The 20,797-nt window shown below is 26.9% G+C and overlaps 3 protein-coding genes across 4 annotated transcripts; 2 read left to right on the top strand and 1 right to left on the bottom strand.

The window, feature by feature from the left end:
- Positions 1–460: 460 nt before the first annotated feature.
- On the bottom strand, positions 461–8,840 carry LOC107162377 (uncharacterized). 2 transcript variants are annotated; one of them, XM_089222693.1, is made up of 8 exons: positions 8,461–8,840; positions 7,530–7,629; positions 7,405–7,469; positions 7,238–7,342; positions 5,803–5,970; positions 5,648–5,740; positions 1,987–2,070; positions 461–1,681 (listed from the first exon to the last, which is right to left on the bottom strand). In XM_089222693.1, the coding sequence occupies exons 1-8, from the start codon at positions 8,509–8,511 to the stop codon at positions 1,523–1,525; spliced, it is 825 nt and encodes a 274-aa protein (XP_089078819.1). In that variant the 5' UTR covers positions 8,512–8,840; the 3' UTR covers positions 461–1,522. The 2 variants fall into 2 exon arrangements, with proteins under 2 accessions (XP_089078819.1, XP_015364736.1); XM_015509250.2 differs by having other exon boundaries at positions 7,229–7,342; positions 8,461–8,837.
- A 255-nt stretch (positions 8,841–9,095) lies between these two features.
- Positions 9,096–15,462, top strand: LOC107162376 (mitochondrial outer membrane protein SLC25A46-like). The gene is made up of 6 exons (XM_015509249.2): positions 9,096–9,495; positions 9,672–9,775; positions 11,273–11,451; positions 11,526–11,582; positions 13,085–13,230; positions 14,696–15,462. The coding sequence occupies exons 1-6, from the start codon at positions 9,339–9,341 to the stop codon at positions 15,313–15,315; spliced, it is 1,263 nt and encodes a 420-aa protein (XP_015364735.2). The 5' UTR covers positions 9,096–9,338; the 3' UTR covers positions 15,316–15,462.
- A 3,775-nt stretch (positions 15,463–19,237) lies between these two features.
- On the top strand, positions 19,238–20,653 carry Dlc90F (dynein light chain 90F). Its single transcript, XM_089223903.1, has 3 exons — positions 19,238–19,429; positions 19,694–19,859; positions 20,054–20,653. Exons 1-3 carry the CDS (start codon positions 19,409–19,411, stop codon positions 20,200–20,202), a joined length of 336 nt encoding a protein of 111 aa, XP_089080029.1. The 5' UTR covers positions 19,238–19,408; the 3' UTR covers positions 20,203–20,653.
- Positions 20,654–20,797: the final 144 nt, after the last annotated feature.

Here is a 20,797-nt window from a genome sequence, read left to right as displayed (position 1 = left end):
TGAGTACTGTATAGTACAGAATATTAGTAGAGTTGTAAGTTTGTAACGCTATCCTTAATTTGTCTATCATTCACATTCGCTTTCCGTATAGATTGCAAAAACCTCTATTTGCTTAGTTTACCAGGATAGATGCCATGAGTTCTGAGCTAGGGGCAACCTAACTCCATTCTCGTTAAAAATGAATATCAGCAGTGACATCTTTTGTAAATCGTGAAGATAGGCTACACCCATCAGTCAAACATCCATAAGCCTGCAGTGTATTCAAGCCACATCCCTGCACAAAATTCAAGACGTCAAGGTCCTTTTTAAATTGAAAACCATTCAACTGCATTTAATTATTAATACTAATTAGTATACCTTAAATTTTCAAAAAAGTTTCAGTGTATATCTATTGCTTAGTTGACACAGCATTGGTAAAAACTACTTATTGATGGCTCATAGAATTAAACACATACATAAATCATTTTACCATTGTGCACAATTTATTGTAATTTTTAATACATATTTTATTGGTTAGTTCCTATACTATACTATTCTTTATTGAACATTTAAATGTAACTAACAGCAGCAGTTTTTCCAAATATTAAGAGGACACTATCAATGCATTTGTTGTATCCGTTTTATACACTTACAAGGTACAACATAGACAATTTTTAACTTATTTTAATAGTCCTGTTTGTTTTGATCTTAGATTAAATTGACTTATAATGAAACTTTCAAGTAAGAACATTAGCTGTGCTTAGATGTTGGCTTTTATTTGATATTTTCATTTTCAAGCGAGATAATATGAGCATTTTTAATTTGTGCTGTTTTACATACCTGTATCTTGCTTGAAAATTTGCTGACACTTAAGCACAGATATTGTTCTTATCTGAAAGTTTGATAATAGATCAATTCACTCTAGTATCAAAACTAATACTAGACTATTGAACAAAAAACTTGTTATAACTGACATTGGTAAAATGGGAACGAGGAATGCCCGAACGCATGGACAGCATCTTATTAAGAGATTCAATGACTCATAACAAATAAGGTTTACATAAAATATGCATTATCAATCACTTAAGAAAATTAGTTACAGCCTGATTTATTATATAATTTTCATTTGAAATACTGAAAATGTATTTCATACATTTCAATACATCAACTATATACATTATTTGTATACCTAGAACTCAACACAACAAATGTAGATATTAGAAAAATGTAAAAATAACTATTAAACAAATCATTTATATATATATATATATATATATTTTTTATTTTTTCTAAAGTTTAAGAATTTCGAACACACAAAGAAATTTGATTTTATTGTGTAGTAAAACTAAATTAATTTAAATGTTTTTAGATTAATAAAGGAATGTACAAATTCCTTTTATTTATTTCATTAAAATAATTCCGGATACACTACTAATAACGATTTTGATACAGATAAAAACCTAAGGGATTGTTGATTATAGTGGGAAACAATATAAAAAAATTAATATACAGTCAATTTGTAAATTCATTACAAAAGAAAAGATTAATACCGTTTTTTGTATGGAAAATTCCTTTTACCACCTCGAGAATTCTTCTGTTTTCCAACATCGCCATTAGTACGTTTCTTAATAGCTGTTAATACAGTTTTGTCAATTGTACCAAAACGAAGCTCACGTGCTTTAAGTTTGTCTTCTTTTTCGCTCTATTTAAAAAAGGAGTAATAATTAATTATAATAATAATATAAAAATTGTACATAACAATAAAATAAGTCAATATGGTTTATTACAAATTTCTTATATAAAAAGGAAACTAGTTTAATAATAACACATTAAGTCAAATAGACTTATAACTATTGTAACTCAAATTTAATTGATTGATAGAATTATGCTAAACACACAATATTTTAAACTTTATATAAAACCTAAAATTGTTTTTTCAAACTAAAAATATTTATATATCATGCTCAGTTTAAATGAACAGAAGATGAAAAATAACAATATACTCACATCATGCAAAGTCTTGGAAACAGTTTCACCAAATCTCTCAGCTCTCATTTTTAATTTGTCATTATCAGCATTGGCTACTGGTTTCTAATTTAAAAAGGTAATTATTAATTAAGCTCAACTATTATGTAGCAATAATTTTCATGAATTTAGGGCATTCATTCAATTAAGAACAGAAAGCACCGCCCTATATTTTCTTTTGTGTATACTAATGCAATAGATCTTTGGTAAATTAATTATGTTTTTTTGGTTAATTAAGGACATCTGAGTATTGATATTAATAGAATCAAAAATATGTAAGGGGATAGATCATAGAGAGTTAAAAGCAAAATCAGTAACACACATTAAATCTTATGATCATCCATTTTCTATTCCAAATAAGTTCAGAAAAACTACAGCTTCAAAACAGTAAGACCGTTGTGATTTTTTATAAACATTTCAAGTTAAAATTTTCACAAATAAAGCCAAGATCACAAAACTACGAATTATTTTATAATAATATAGAACAAATAAATCTAAAAAATAAATTAATAATTTTTTAGATTCTGAATGGAGCGATGAATGTATTGATTTTACTATGTGTTTTTTTTTTTTTTTTTTGTCATCACGTTTTGGAGCAGTAAAAATGCTTCGATTTTTGACTTCAGTACCTCGTTCGATCAGAAAGTGAATCTAGTTGGTAATTTGGGGGGGGGGTCAAAAGTAAAAAATTCTTAATACTTTTCTAAATAATTGAGAAAAACAAACTAAAAATTAAGGGAAAAACGGGAAATTTTACGCACACTCATTTTTCGACAAAATCGATTTTAGTTTTTGATGTAACTTTAAAACGAATGCCCATAGAGATATGAAATTTTCACCGAATGTTTATATAAGTATATTCTATCCACCGTGCAATTTTCAAAAAATTTCGACTTAAGTTGAACTATTCATAGGCATTTGAAGTTTTCGATCATTATTTGTTTTTTTTAAATTAATATCGATAAAAATGTATGTGTTTGGCAGAAAAGCTTGAAAATTTAATACAAGGCTCTTAACTTATTGTTACAATAGCAGTTGAAAAATAAAATAAAATCATAGTCACAATTTTTTTTTATAAGCATTCAAAATTTCAATTATGACAAAATACGAAAAAAATCACAAAAATTCACAAATTACTTTAAGCTAGAAATTATAAAAAATTTTCTTTTTAAATCTAAGATTTCATAATTTAATACAAGATTCCTTACAAGTTTTTCAAACTTTATCACAAATAAAAATTCCACTGGAAATTCAAATTAAATTTTTATGAGCATTTGAAATTTAAATTTTTACAACATTGGATTTTCACTTTTAGCGATTTTCTTATTTTGGTGTAACTCTAAAACAAATGACCGCAGATACTTGAAATTTTCACTGAATGTTTATATAGGCATTTTCTATATTTGATAAAATTTTCAAAATATTTAGATTTGTTTTGAGCTGTTTACTGACATTTTAATTTTTCAACTTTTTTAGTTTTTTTTTCTATAAATATCGATAAAAATTTATTTGTTCGGTAGAAAAGCTTGAAAATTTAATACAAGGCTTCCAACACATAGTAACAATAGCAGTTAAAAAATATTAAAAATACATAGGCACGATTTTTTGTTATAAGCATTTAAAGTTCAAATTTTGACTTAATACATAAAAATTACGGCAATTTTCAAATTATCTTAGATCGAAATTCATAAAAGTTTTTCTTTTTAATTCTAAGATTTGAAAATTTAATACAAAGCTCCTTACATATTTTTACAAGTGCAGTTGAAAAATAAAAGAAATATATAGTCACAATTTTTTTTTATAAGCATTCAAAGTTTGAATTTTGACAACATATTATGTAAAAATCACGAAAATTCGTAAATGATTTTATGCTAGAAATTCATAAAAAATTTTCCTTTTATATCTAAGATTTGAAAATTTAATACAAGGCTCATAATACATTTTTACAATAGCGATTGAAAAATAAAAGGAATACATAGTCACAATTTTTATTTATAAGCATTCAAAGTTTTAGTTTTGACAACATATTATGTAAAATTCACAAATTATTTTAAGCTATAGAAATTCATAAAAAATTTTCTTTTTAAATCTAAGATTTGAAAATTTAATACAAGATTCCTTACAAGTTTGTCAATCTTTATCACAAATAAAAAGTCCACCGGAAATTCAAATTAAATTTTTATGAGCATTTGAAATTTAAATTTTTAGAACATTGGATTTTCACTGGATTTTACATTTAGTGATTTTCTTATTTTGGTGTAACTCTAAAAGTCTAAAACTAATGACCGCAGATACTTTAAATTTTTACTGAATGTTTATATAGGCATTTTCTATATTTGATAAAATTTTCAAAATATTTAAATTTGTTTTTAGCTGTTTACCGACTGTTTAATTTTTCAACTTTTTTAGTTTTTTTTTCTATAAATATCGATAAAAATGTATGTGTTCGATAGAAAAGCTTGAAAATTTAATGCAAGGCTTCTAACACATTGTTACAATAGCAGTTAAAAAATATTAAAAATACATAGGCACGATTTTTTGTTATAAGCATTTAAAGTTCAAATTTTGATTAAATACGTAAAAATTACGATATTGTTCAAATTATCTTAGATAGAAATTCATAAAAGTTTTTCTGTTTAATTCAAAAGGCTCCTAACATATTTTTACAATATCAGTTGAAAAATAAAATAAATTCATAGTCACAATTTTGTTTTACGAGCATTCAAAGTTTGAATTTTGACAACATACGTAAAAATCATGAAAATTCGTAAATTATTTTATGCTAGAAATTCATAAAAAATTTTCCTTTTATATCTAAGATTTGAAAGTTTTTAATAATTTATAATATATCCTAGACAGATAAACCGTTTTCGCGCAGAATCGTTTTTCGTATACAATATAATATCATTGGATTCAAATTTAATTTCATCCATTACAGTAACCCACTTGTAACCTACTGTACACTAGAGCGACATCCACGACTTACCCACCTTTTTTTTTTTTTTTAATTTGGACAAAATTAGATAAAATGAAGAAAAACAATTTAAGTTATTATGTACAAAATTATATTTTTTAAATATTAGAATTGGCTTTATACGCTATTACCCATTTATATCACAAACCTTTTGACCATTATTCAGTAAGTCTACTGTATTGACTTAAAAGTTAATAATAATAAAATGTATAAATATAAGTACTGTTATAATAATTAAATATTAATAATATAAAAAATGCAATGTTTTCAGACAAAATTATTACAGTATTACTAATAGTGAAATAAATAACTATGATAACAATATAATTATATAATAAAATATAGGCTAATCGAAATTACAAAAATGTTGATGACAGTCCATCTCAATTCAGAATTATTTTTTGTATACAATGAATTATCATAGAATTCAAATTTAACATGTCATACATTCATGACAATCAATTACCTACTTAATAAATGAACCACACAAACCTAAAATACAGCAAAGCAATCCTGAGTAAGCTCTGTAAGTTACCTATATTTAATTAACACATACATGAAGGAAAATCTTTTACACATTACAGTTTGAAAATATATTCAATTTTTATTTTTTTTATTATTTTTATTTGAGCTTAATAAATGTAGACGTATTAATTATATTTTACATACTTGATCAGTTACAGCACCAAATTTAATTAGTCGGGCCAATTTTTTGTCCTCCGACACTTCGCCTCCAAATTTCTTTGCTCTCATTTGTATTCTCTAAAAAAAACATTTAAATACTAAAATTAATTAATTAAAAATAAAATCATTTCAATATTTACCTCAATTTGACTCATAGTTTCAACTTCATCTAATTTGATGATACGGTCCTTACCATCTGATTCTTCAATGTTTTCACTTTTTTTCTCTTCGTCTTGTGATTTGATACCATCCCCATTCAATACAGTTACAGAAGTACGCTTTAATGTCACCTTTTTAGGTTGTGTTACCTAAACATGATATAAATCAAAAGTCGATCAATTTTTATTATTTTGAAATGTTACATTTTTATTCCATTGTAAGTGATGTCTATTCTTTATTAGTACTTCTGGTCGCGTAGTAAATTTTTTTTAATAATATTAATATGTTATAAGTTATGAGCATTTATTTACAGTAGAATGGTAACTATCCAGACGATAAAAAAAGATCACTTAATAACTCGTGATCGTAGACATAAGCGTGCGCACGGGGTAGTCAGGGTAGGCACTTGACTACTCTGCGAACAACTGAACAACTAGCCTCCCCCACCCTAATATGTTTGACCATTTCAAAATGTGCGTAAACGAACGTAAAACTAAGAATATTGGAAAAATATATGGTCTTTAGTAACTGCCATGATAAAATTAGTTATATTATGTTAATTTAGAATTGTGATTTTAATCTCAAAAAGTTTTTCATTGAGACATTAACCATGAAAAAACAAAAAACCATATCTGATTCAAAAATTATACGCCAAGTACAAGTAAGTTATTTTTTAAGTAATTTTTACTTATCAACTAATTTAGGAATATTACATTATATTATTACTTATATAATAATTTTTCACTATGATAAATGCAGTTAAATAAAGTTACCTATCAAAATTTTTTTGTTCATGTTAAATGCCATGTATCATGTATGACTACCCTGCCAGTAATGTCTGTGCACGCTTATGATCGTAGATTATAAATCTATTTTTATAGTATGACGTTTGTCTGATTTATATAATATATAACATTTATTGCATACAATTATTATTAATACTGATTATCATTTATCACTGCAGTGTCAGTAATTTGGTATGTACAAATGTATGATCAATCCTTCAGAAATATATACATAAAAACTACCCTCAACATAAATTAGTCTACATAATTGGCGTTCTACTGTATTTTAATATCTTATTTTTACTATATACTTAAACAATAAAATATATAAAAATCAACAATAAACACAGTTTAAGTTATATCCTTTATGTACAATTTTAGTTAATATACTATAATATTTAAGCTAATAACACAAAATGTATACCTTTGTAAGTAGGAAAAGTAACCTAACCCAACATATGTGGGTAAACCATCCTATTAAAATAATATATACCGATAATCAAAATAATATCAAGGGGAGAAAATATTAACCCTTAAAAAATAAAGTACTAGATATTATTAAAATTAAAAATGCAGTCATGTCCTTTAGGATTTTTAATCTTAATCATAATAAATAAAATACCTGTGTAACCTCTTTTTCTTCATGAATATTGCCATTTTCCACATTATTTTCTTCTTTCTCTGCAATGTCACCTAGAACTTTTGATTCATCAATATCGGAGTAACCCAAATCATCCTTAAACAAAAGATAAACTATAATGAGTAAACATGTTTGACAATGATATTAACAATAGTTACTTCTAAGGCGTCGTCTTCATCAAGAATGTCGTGCTCATCCAGCACAGTGTCCTCGATATCTAAAACTGAATTTTCGTTGGTTTTCTAAACCTGCTATCTTGTATAAATTTTTATGCCAAACAAACCTGAAGATTCTGAATGATTAATCATGCGATCGATGAGTTCTTGTTTGTTTCCAACTGTACTCAAACCTCTTGCTTTCAATTCTTTCTTCAAATCATTGACCTATGAAAACAATATTCAATGAATTTACTATTTAGTATAATGATTTATTATACATTTATACAATTCTTAATTGTTTGTACAGAATTAAGATTGGAAACTAATTATTAAATTAGTCAAAAACCTTCAAAATGAAAATGTGACTACATATTTTTTTTTATATATTTATTAAAATTTATACAATTAGGATAAAATATTTTTACAATTAGTTCAATGAGAGATTCATAAGAGGACTTGATTGAAGATAATCAATATTGATATTCAATAATAGTACTTGGTAATATACGTATATAAAATAGATTAGTCGACTAGTAAGTCAAGTCACCAGCTGCGCTTGGCTACATATTTCAGCATTGAAAATATTTATATTTCAGTGTAGGTATAGTATTATATTAAGTAGTTTAAACAGTGAAATCTGAATAAAATGGAAGGAATGAATTTATTTTGGAAAGATAAATCAAGTTGTAATATCAAGTAAATTATATTAAATAGGTATTATTAATACACTGTAACAATGATTAAAAATTATTTTTTTTGTTCTACCTACTGACAGTAAATGGATGAACACCTATCTATGTATAATAAATTTTCTCTAGATCACAATTCCTAAATAAGGAGTAATGAATAACGGAATTATACAATTTTACAACAAATAAAACATTAGAATCATTATTTCAAACAACCATAACCGAACAATACAGATGAAAAAAATACAAAACAATTTAACATTGTTGTTCAAAATTCGCGTCACTGATAGAATAATAATTATACTTAACAATCGTGTCAATCATTGGCAACTGGAAACACGTTTCCTACCACCACGGTCGTACTTACCTTCATTTTGCCGAGTTCTTCGAGCCTGTTGACGTTATTCGCATCCGACATTACTAATAAAAAAAAATCTACGGCAGCACTATTAAATCAAAAATTGAAAACTAACGGTAAGAAAATGGAAATTTTGACCGTTTATGATATTTTATACTTCACGTCTATACACCCAGCCGCCGGTGTTTAATACGAAATTCGAGAAAACCGGACAAAACGTTCGAAATACTTCCCGGAGTACTAACGATGGGAAATCTTATATAATATTATAATATCAATAATAATAAATAATTAACTAATAAAGTAATAACTTGAAAATGTATAATAAATGGATAACGTATTAAGTAGTATTGTACCAATTACTACAATGTCCGCGGCTCGCGCGTCGGCCGTAGGTTGTTTATACTTTTTCTCTCTTTTTTCGTTTCGATACCTTATCATTTTGTGTTCATAGTACTCGACAGAGTGACCAACATTGATCATAAGTGATAAATTGATTTTGATGATTTTATCTTGTTATCAAAATCTTCCCGATCTGCAGATTATTTATGGCAGAAACTGTTCTCATCCCCACTTATTGGCCATTACTAGTCTACCAGCATCCAGATAAAGAATAAACTATCTATTCTGTTATCTATTCTATTTGGTCATTGGGTGTTAGTATTTCTAATTTCTATCATCTGTTTTAAAAAATAAAATTCAATATATTATATTTATTGAAATTCAGGAATTTAATACTGATACACATATTAGTTAATGTCGTTATGTCATTTACCTATTATGCCATTATGGTTTTGTTTGAAATTTCAGATAATTATTAAAATTAATAATTGAACATATTGCTAGACTTATATATAGATTGAGTATTTTGAAAATTATTAATATTAATGGCTGGCTTAGAATCGTTTAATATGGACTTCCATAGACACCGACCCTCAAGGAGTATATCAGAACACCCATCGCAGCTACAACAAAATGTTCAGGACACCGAAATCATCAGACGACAACACCGTGAAACACTCATGAAAATGTCTAAAAACAAAGGTTATTTAAAATTGATCTCATAATATATTATACTAAAGCCTGTTTTTACAATGTCTGATTAAGTGTCTGTTAATTTTAACTAGACATTATAAAAACCGGCATAAGTAATCAAATGTAATTTATAAGTACCTACATGGATACATTAATTCATGAATTAATTTTTGGTTTTTATTTAGATATCCTAGTCAATGATACTGTGAACAAATGTCTAAAACCAACATGTCTTATATTGCAGCATGTTGTGAGCTATCCGTTTATTGTGTTACGTAGACAATGTCAAGTATGCTCATTTTGTTTTGATTATAATTATAATTTTAAAATATTATTCTCCACGATTTTATAGTGAGTGATTTTATTCTAAAATTACGAATAATGATTTTGAGTTAGTGCGTTTTGGCTAAGTTGCCATTGGGCCAAAGAGAGATGTATTTTTAATAATTGGTTGTGTGATTATTGCAGATACAATGTGAATTCAGAATTATATAAAATATTTTTAGGTTAAAATACCTTTTTTATACATTTTAAATTCCTACCTATGATTTTAATGGATTTTTTAATCTGGCTTTTTACCTTAATAAACTTTTAAACTTAAAATTGTACATCTTTTGGAAGGTACTTAAATTGTATTTATTGACTGAATGCCATACACAAGATTTTAGTATAACCAGTGGCGTATTTTGGGGGGGGGGGGTGTCCACGGTGTCTGGACACCCCCCAAACCAAAAAAATAAAATTAATCTTTAATTTTGATAAATTTTAAAGGGAATTTTACAAACAAAAATATGTGGTTCGTTTTGAACTATTTTAATATTATATAAAGTCCTAAACTAATTAGGAAAGAAAATAAATTTAGTTTTAAATAATGTACCTATTATCCTATTATATTTTTAATTATTTATAAAACTGTTATTCTTATAGCACCACTGGTATGGAATGTAACAAACAAAATATATAGTAATAATTATTAAATTATTGTGACCGATGATGATAACTATATAGGTACTAATGTTTAAATAATATTATGTTATTATTATCCTATTACAGTATACATGCAATTGATATTTTTATCTTGCGGCTCCGTGCCTTCATATGTCTGTGTTATTTATTATAGAAGAGATTAAATGGTTTGGCTATGTTATCGATTCACAGAAATGAACAAATTACTACTGATGATGTTTTGAAGGAATTGAGCTTAAAAAAAAGGCGTCTTGAATTTATTATTTAAATTACTTTGTATAATAATTTTAAGTGTATTTATTATTTTCTATTTTCTATTTTAAAAATTATTATTATTTGCTTTTATATTTATTTTTAAATTTTAAAACTATGTTTACAGTAGGTATTTTATACATGTATGATTTAAATTACATAAAAATTACTACTTTTAATTAAATAAATAAAAAATGTTTCATTACAATATTTGATGAGTATATTATGAACTTGGTGGTAGTAAATGTAAAACAGAGAAATATTGCAACCAATTAACAAATAAGTAGGTATATACCGATATTATCTGGACACCCCCCCCCCCCCCAAAAAAAAAAAAAAACATACAAAATACGCCACTGAGTATAACAATAGACTATTAAAACAACACAAAAATATTTTAAATAATCTCAAATGCCTAAATATTCTTGCATATACTATTAAACCCATTATATAATATTCTAGTCTAATTTCATATTAGTGATATTATTATGTTTTGAATATTTGTACTTTAAGTACCTGTGTATGTTTAATAATGAATAGTTAATCATGAAACTTTTAATTGTTTCAGTTACATTATGCATCAACTCGTTATCATATTGTGCCATTTACATTAATTCCAGTAACATATAGACTTGTCAAAAGTCAAGGAATTGGTGTTTTGTGGAAAGGTTTTGGAACAGTTTTACTAATCAAAGGAATAACAATTGCAATTGAAGCATTATTGTCAGAACTCTTTAATTTACCAAAGTAAATTATTTTATTATTGATATTTATTAATTTGTGGTCTTTAATATTTATGTTTGATTATACAAAATTTTCAGAGATACTGATTCTATAAATAATTCAAAAAATTTTGGAAAACATATTATATTAAAATGGTAAGTAAGACTTTATAGTTAATTTATTCCAAAAAATCAGATTCTTCTACAAATTGATAGTTATATTTTTCCTTAAGCTATTAAAATATTTATAAACTACAGGTTCGTAATTTTTGAGATACAGAAATAATTTTTTTTGATAAAAACTATTTTCTATTTAATTGAATATTACAATTTTAAATAGACATTAAGTTAGATGAATGTTATTTGCTCTTTACCACATAGTAAGGCATGGATGTTTATAAAACTGTTTTTTTTTTTTATTGATTCAATTAATTTTAACATAGATAACAATTTGTTTTATCTTCTAAATCAATTTATATGCTTATTTCACATTCTAAACGAAGTGAGATATGTATTGATTTTACAATGATGCATGTTTTGTTCTTTTTGTGTGTCTGTTGTCACATTTTAAAGTGAAAAAAAGAATTCCAGTAATTTTCAAAAGCGAATAACAATAACTCAAAAACGAAGTATTGTAAATACTTTCACCAAATGTCTATATTAGTGTTATCTAATTACAATTACATTTTCAAAATATTTTGACTTTTTTTAAGCTATTTATAGACAGTTGAAATTTTTGATTTTTTTAAGTTTTAGATTCTGAACGAAGTGATGAATGTATTGATTTTACAATTATGTGTTTTTTTTTTTTTGTGTGTGTGTACAGCATAACTAGTCAAAATAATGCTTCGATTTCAAACTTTGGGGGTGGTTTCCGATGTAAAATTGAAGATCCTTGGTGCATTATAGAGGTCAAAAGTAAACATTTTCCAACAGTTTTCAAAAAAATCGAGAAAAACAAAAAAAAATGACAGAAAAACGGGAATTTTTACGCTTTTTCGACCAAATCAATATTTTTATATGGTTGTTATTCAAAAACTAATCACTGTTACTGTTAAACAATTACTTAAAATTTTCACCAAATGTTAATTTTAGTGAAAAAATATACAGTTTAATTTTCAAACATTTTCGACTTTTTTTGAGTTATTTATAGACCACTGAAATTTTTGAGCTGTTTCAAGCTGTTCAAGTATTTACAAGAAAGGGGTCCGCGGACCAATTTAAGTTATAGCTAGGGGTCCGTGGCTTCACACTAATTGGGAACCGCTGTCCTAGACTGACAAATCATCTCCGTTCAAATTGTTTTTCGTATACAATGATACCTGTCATTACATTACATTTTAACACATTCATTATAGTGACCTACTCTCCACCTCTACTGTACAGGATCAACACACTTGTTTACTTTTTTAATTTTGTTGTTATTAAATATCAATATATTAACAATTCATTTGAGCAGCTTTAAAATGAATTGTATTTTGTTTAATTGTAAAATAAAAAATTTAATTATTTTAGGTATAGCTATTAGCTAATCAATAAACATAATTTACTTATTTTTAGTGTATGAATATTCTAATTCATTTTAGGTACATAAACATCCAAGCACTAATAATTACTAATGTTAAAAATTTAATAAATTATGAAATATGTTTTTACAGTGCAAGTTTGAGTATTATCACCCCATTTTATTCAGCATGTCTAATGGAAACTGTCCAAAGTACTATTGCTAGTGATAAAACTGCATTATATGATGTCTTTAAAGAAGGTTTCATCAGACTTCTTCAATGGAATTGTCCACAAAAAGGTTTGTTAAATAAATAATTCCTTTAACTTTAAATACCAGTATCATGTCGATATCTTTTACCAAATTTTAACAATTTTATAACATACCTAATGAAGAAGAATATTAAATAACTGTTGTTTAATAAGGTTATTAACATACAGCATTAATATATATTTAAATATTTTGTTATGAATTTTTCACCTTTATAAAATAACCGATTTATAGAAGTACTAAATGAGAAGTTTAGACTTTTTTTGTTACCTGAAAAAGCTTTTAAAACTGATACATATTTTCCCTAAATTAGACTCTAATATTACAATTTCTGATTGATTTAAATCTATTGTTGATTATTAATCAAGTTAATTACAATTGTTGAAATGAACCATTTATATATATTTTTTAAATCTCTTCTATCTATTCTCAAAAGTCAACTCTAGATATAATATGTCTTTAAAATCTTAGTTAAATAATTCAATATCACTGAGGTAATTTACTATTTATTATATTATAATATATTTATAATTTTTTTTTTTGAGTTATTCTGCCGATATGACCATCCTGTCTTACAACCAGTTCTCCATCGACTACAGTCATCTATTCATCGCCAAATCCTTCTAATTTACTTACTTTTCTCATCTCAATTTTGGTCTTCCCGAGGAGCTTTTTTCTTACCAGATTCTGTTTCAGCACCATTTTTGGTAGAGAGTTATACAGGGTGGGGCGTGGTTACTTCCTTATCTGAAACTCTCGCAACTGAGCGGCTATTAATAGTATAGCGTTGGTTTATGGCTTGTTCGAAAGCGCGTTATCTAAGGTTTTTGTTATGACTAGTTCAGCTCACACGGCAAGAAAGTCAATGGATATCTTTCGTGAAAACTTCCCTGAACGGCTCATCTCTCTTAGAGGTGATCTTCAGTGGCCAGCACGATCTGCAGATTTAGCCCCATGTGATTTTTTCCTGTGATGCTACCTAAAATCGTTGGTGTACACGTATCGTCCAAAGACCCTTGGTCATCTCAAAAACAATATTCGTGCTGCTATTGCCGACATAAGCACAGATATGCTGGAAAAAGTGGACAACAATTTTAAATTCCGACTATCTCAGTGCATTGACGAGAAGTGAGAACGGTGGCCACCTTCGAGATGTCGTTTTTAAAATATAAAATAAAACATTAAATGTACCCATATACACAGAACAAATAATTAAATCAATATTGCCTATACTTTTGTGTTATGATTTTTTAAAATAAGAAAGTGCCCCACCCTGAAGCTCGGTTTTGCACATCCTCCCCAAAACAGCCTTCTTTTCTTGATTGTCTCTACTATGTTATTTTCATTAAACATTTCTTGTAGCTCTCTATTTTTTCCTTCTTTCTTCTTTATAATTTAAATTAAGATAATGTATAAATATATTTATTGATTTTTAACTGTTTATTGGTAAATTATAATTAGAACAGTAATTTATTATTTTTTTGTATTTATTTAGGTCGAATGTTACCAGTTTGGATTATAGTTGTACCTACAGTTACTTATGGAGTTTTAAAATACTTGACTAATATATTAGTTAGTAAGAGTGTTAAAAAAGTATTAATCATGTATGAGCTACAAATCTGCAAGACTGAAGTTATCTCAGAAGATTCTGAATCTCCGTCTTCTATTCATGGACGACTGGAAGCAGTTTCTGATTTAACAGCTTCTGCATTCAGTGATGCTGTTCTCTTTCCTTTGGAGTTAGTTATGCACCGTCTTTATTTGCAAGGCACAAGAACTATTATTGATAATTTAGATACTGGAACTTCTGTAATGCCAATTTTAACTGGTTATGAAGGACCGTTAGACTGTTTTGCAACAACTGTTTCACAAGAAGGGCGTTTAGGTTTATTTAAGGGATTTGGAGCTTTGTTACTTCAAACATCATTAATAGTAATTTTGTATAAAGTAGTGAAAATAAGTCTTGTAAAAGTGGTTGATGCTTATGCTACTACTTCATCTAACCAATCATCACAGGCTGTAATTAATAAGCCAAATAATTCAATTAATACATTAGAGCAGTCCAACATACCAGATTTCAAACCTTTAATGCGATCAACCTCATTTATGATGTAAATTTTGTTTTTAATTATTTTTAATTTATATCTTACTTTATTAAATTTGTTACACTCACATTGAAACACTGATTTTAGTCATATAACTTTAAAAAAAACATGTGTCCTATTGTCCTATATAATTGTAATAAATTATAACATTCAAATATGTAAGCACAATTTGATTTCAAACTTCTACCTGCGCTGACAAATATCGCTCTTTACTTTCCGGTATCAACAGTGACCTTTTCCTAGCTTATATATATGATCTAACTCACGACAATGTTGACTTCTTCAGGAGGCTGCAATAACTTAGGTACCTCTAGATCGTAAATCCACCAGCTTCAAGGTACCTACAACGAGAAGACAACCTATTATTGATGAATGTTCTACATATCCCAAGGATGAATAAGGATATTAAGAAAACTAAGAATAATTTAAATCCAATTTTTTGTAATCTGAAGTCGATCATCTACAATCTGCCGCAATCAAATATATCTAACATTAGTCACGATAGAAATTACAACTCAACTGAGTTTAATTTCGACACAAGCATTAGTCCAATTGTCACTACTCACGGATGATATTTCAGACACAGAATAGATTAAATTAAATTAAATTTATTCTGTGGTTCAGATATGGTCATCCAATTATTGATGGTTGATGCTAACTGCTAACCTACTCCCATTCTCGGATTCATATCCGTGCCCACGATACATTATAATTGACGCTATCGACTAACAATTGCATCACATGAAGATAGGCAAATTTATACATTGAAATTAACGTCAATTATTATGTCTCTTAGAAATCTAGACCTAGAGTTTAGGCCACTACATCTATTCCTTCAACACAAGTTTTTTGACTACCTATATCAGTCAATGTTGGAATTGGACTTTCACGGTCTAGATTCAAACTATTATCACGTTGAATCCTTCGTCGCATTATTTCGCGTCAAGTTAATGATAACTTGTGATCCTTCATTCTAGTTGAACTCAAATTCTCATCACCTTATCTACCTGGTTTTATGTATTTAAATTTACAAAGTACATATCATAATTTCCCCCTGTAATATCACTATTTCCAGTGGCGGCTCGAAGGGAGTATATTATTTGAATCACGTGATTCACAAAAATATTAATGGGTGGTTGGGTGGGTAGGTCTTATAGTTGGAAAAGGTAGATTGGACCATTTTTGCAGGTTGGTATTTAAATATTAAATTATAAATAATAAATATAATTTGTGTACTCAGCAGATAATGTACAATAATAAGTAATAACTAATAACTATATTTTAGGGTGGGTGGTGTAAAAATATTAAACGTGATTCGAGGGAAAAAAAGTTCAAGCCGCCACTGACTAGTTCAATGCTCCAACTTTCTAAGGTTAGGTGGTCACACGGGAAGATTCTGCCGTAGCGCCCGTAGCAAACCTCGTTGTTCTTGTTCACATCCCTCTGAAATCAATCACATCTTCTATCGTTCCCCACCAATTCGACCTGTTTCTATTGCTAGGACAGTCACATTTTATCAAATAGAAACGGCCCAGGCCCCAGAGTGGATTAAACTGAAAAAAATTAAGAAGATTAAAAGCACAAACTAAGAAACTATAAACTACCTAACTAGGTACTTCTTTCTTTACAATGCACGAGTTTTAGTCAACATTTTTTTTTTTTTTTGAAAAATGGTTTTACGTACAATTCCCAGTTTTCCCTTAATTTTTGTTTGTTTTTTTCTGGCGCTTTGAAAAGTAATAGGAATTTTCAATTTTGACCTCCCCTCAAGGTACCAAATATATTCTCTTTACTACAACAAAAGATGCTAGGTAGAACATTTTAGCATTTTTACTGCCCCAAAAAGTGATGACTGAATAAGTTGAGTCTAAATCACGAAAATTTGCTAATAATAATTTTGAGTAAGAAAATAGAAATCGATAAAAATGTTATTTTTATACATCGAATTTTAGAAAAACTATTCCCTAGATTCATTATACGATTATCTGCCTTAAGAGGACGCTACTAACATTATTTGTTGTCTCCGTCTTACAAGTGCGTAACTATGGCAAATTTACGGTTATAGAAGATAACGTTTAATTCTGTTTGGTTAATAATTAGAAAAGTTGACCTATTATTATTTATTAACTTGATGGTAATAACTTTATCTGTATTTGTATATAATTTTTTTCAATAATTTAGTTTTTAGGTGAGTTATGATCATCTACACTTTTTTATATACCTACGCATAACTTGCTATAAAATTGAACTATCGTAAAAAAATCACATACAAACACAGATAATGTTCTTAACATCAATTTTCATAATAGATCGATTTACTCTAATTTTTAAACTAACGGAGCTGTACTACGTGATCTGCTAAGCATACATTTGCTATGTTATGTACTTGTAAGACGTAGATAACAAATGGTAGTGTGGCGTCCTCATCTTAAATAAAAAAATTTACCTACTGGAAAATCAATGAGCATTTGAAGTTTAAATTTTAACGACATTTGATATCCACAGACTCACAGTATTCACTGATTCACTCGTAGATAAACAATTTATTTATTTTTCTGTACCTATAGTTGCATAGGTGCAATTTTGGGGGGGGGGGATTAGCCCCTCTAGTGTTATTTAAGCCCCCCTACGTTTTTAAATATATTCATTGTTAAATCCACCTATTAAAAAAATTGTCAATATTTAAACTTAAAATGCCTATAAAAAAAATGTTGCATATGCATTTTCAATATTTTTCATCTGGTATAGTAACAATATACCAGGACCTTCGGATTCAATTTTCACGGTTTTTTATCCAACAAACAAAATTGTATTGACAATTAAAGAAAAAAAAAACTAAAAATGTCTGTAAATAGCTCAAAACGTGTCAAAATATTTTCAAAATTGTATGGTGTATAGAAAATGAGAATATAAACATTCAATTAAATGTTCATTTTTGAATTACAACAAAATAAGAAAATCGCTTCATGAGAAATCCAGTGAATAACCAATGTTGTAAAAATATGAACTTCAAACGCTTATAAAAATTTAATTTGACTTGGTATTAGATATTTTTTTTTTTTATGATAGAGGTCTTTTGAGAAATCTTAAGTTACATTTTCAAATCTTAGTTTTAAAAAGAAAATTTTTTATGAATTTTTAACTAAAAATAATTTGCATATTTTCGTGTTTTTTTACGTATTTTGTCAATATTCGAACTTTAAATGCTTAAGTATATAAAAAAATTGTGATTACGGATATATTTTTCAAATATCATTGTAACAATATATTAAGGAGCCTTGTATAATTTTTAAAGCTTTTTTACCCAACAAATAAAATGTTATAGACATCTATAGGAAAAAAAAACTAAAAAAATAGGAAACTTTTAATATGGGTTTTTTAATGCTTCTGTAATATATATAGAAAATGACATTTCTGGTAGTCTTATAATGAAGATATATTAAATAAATTTGCTATTTCAAATCACCGTTTGCAATTATAATTACAAATAAATAATTAATTAGCATTTGTATATTATTGTATTTAATTTAAAAAGTGTTTTGTTTTTACTGTTGAGTACCAAACTAATTTTTGTGTAATATATTATTGCCGTAAAAATTATAAAAATTAGTGAGGGGTGCGGGGGCGAAGTCCCTGTGGGTCTGTTTTGATTTTATAAATTTAGCCCCTCCAAATAATTTGTCCAAATTGCGCCTATGCCTAGTTGACTAGTTCAAATTCGAAAACGATGAAACCGGTAAGCTATTATAGCTAATAAATTATTTTAATAATTTACTAATAATTATTAATAAGCCATTAATATTAATGATTGGTCGTAATATTAATATTGATAATATATCATTTAGGTATCAACATTCAACGTTTCCTTCGTTACACAGCAGCTGATAAGAGTCCGTATTTTACTGTGTATGGCGTACTTTGTGATAATTTTAATTTATATAGGTAGGTACTTTATCGATATAATATTGTAGTGCATTCAGTATTCACTATTCAGCATTACCGTGACAACTAGTAAATGTTCAAAATCTAATTTTCTCTTTTTGGTGAATACCTTTATTATATAATAAGAAAACATTTCTTTGTTCCAAATCAAGTTTAAAACGATGGTTGAAGCTAATGAAGGGGTAAAAGTCATTTATTATATAATTATTAACAAATTTTCAAAATGTAATTTATGATAAATTTATATAAACACATTGCACGTATTTACCAATCATAAGGCAACAAAATGTATTTTAATAAAATTTAATGAAAATTATTGATTTTAATTTATTATAGTCATACCTAGTAAGAAAAATGTTTTGTTTAACTAGTAGGTTTTATATTCAAAGTGCTACCTGCAATAGTTATCAAATTTAGTATATTATTCATAAATATTTTTATTTTAGACCCTTTTTGTGGTGGATGAAGTAAGCGATATTATTAAGGATTCAATCGAACATTCAATCGGCAGTCAATTGTACCAACAAAATATGGTAAACAAATGGACAGATTCTGTAGTTGAAAATTGTCTAACAAGACTTTGTAAATTGGCCAAACCTTTTAAATATATAGGTAAAGAAGAAATTTTATAGATTTTTTTGTTTTAAATTATTTAATTCACAGCCTGCTATAGGTATTTTGTCACATGGTACGATATTAAAATATGTCCATATCTCTGGTAAAAGTATAGCTGGCGTTGGGTTGATTTATAACTATTGTAATACAACTTTTAAATTTAATCATACTTGTTTTTTTTTTTTTGGCAGTGACGTGTGCCATCATGCAAAAAAATGGTGCTGGTTTTCATGCAGCAAGTTCGTGTTATTGGGATAACTTGACAGATGGTAGTTGTACCGTTAGATGGGAAAACAAAACTATGTATGTCATTGTATCAGTTTTTGGCCTAGCCATATGAATAATCAAATTAAACTTTTGTACAAAAATACTTACATGCTTACACTATTGAATAAATAATTATATGTTTTGATTTTTAATACAACAGGTATGAAACAATAAAAATATTTTCATACTTTTAGTTTTGTCATATCATAATCAGTAAAATTATAATTGATTTTTTACAATACATCTTAATTAGAATATTAATATAGATTTTATTTATGTGATAAAAGTATGTATTGGTCGATAAAACATTAATAACCTGAAACTAGTTAAATAACTAAGTATCAATAAAAATTGTTATTTTTAATTATAGCTATTGAATAATAAATTTTGTATTTTAATTTTGATATTTATTTTATGTAAAGGTATAAGGATCAATCGTGTACAATGATCATTATTTATTATTAGCTGTATTTTAACAAAAAGTATAAATGTAAAATGTATTATACTATTGTTGTTCTGATAAACTGATTGTGTTTTATTTTAATAAAATCATATTTAAATAACAAATAAATCTTTTTAATTTACTTATATGCAAAGTTGTATCTGTGTATCAACTTTTTCAAACCCAAAAATATGTATATTTAACCGTAAATTTTATTAGTTTACAA

Source organism: Diuraphis noxia, unplaced genomic scaffold, assembly GCF_037042655.1.
Source record: "Diuraphis noxia isolate RWA-SAM2 unplaced genomic scaffold, SU_Dnox_SAM2 contig0003, whole genome shotgun sequence".
Classification (NCBI taxonomy): domain Eukaryota; kingdom Metazoa; phylum Arthropoda; class Insecta; order Hemiptera; family Aphididae; genus Diuraphis; species Diuraphis noxia.
Note: the sequence above shows the minus strand (reverse complement) of the source record. Positions and strands in the feature narration are given on the sequence as shown.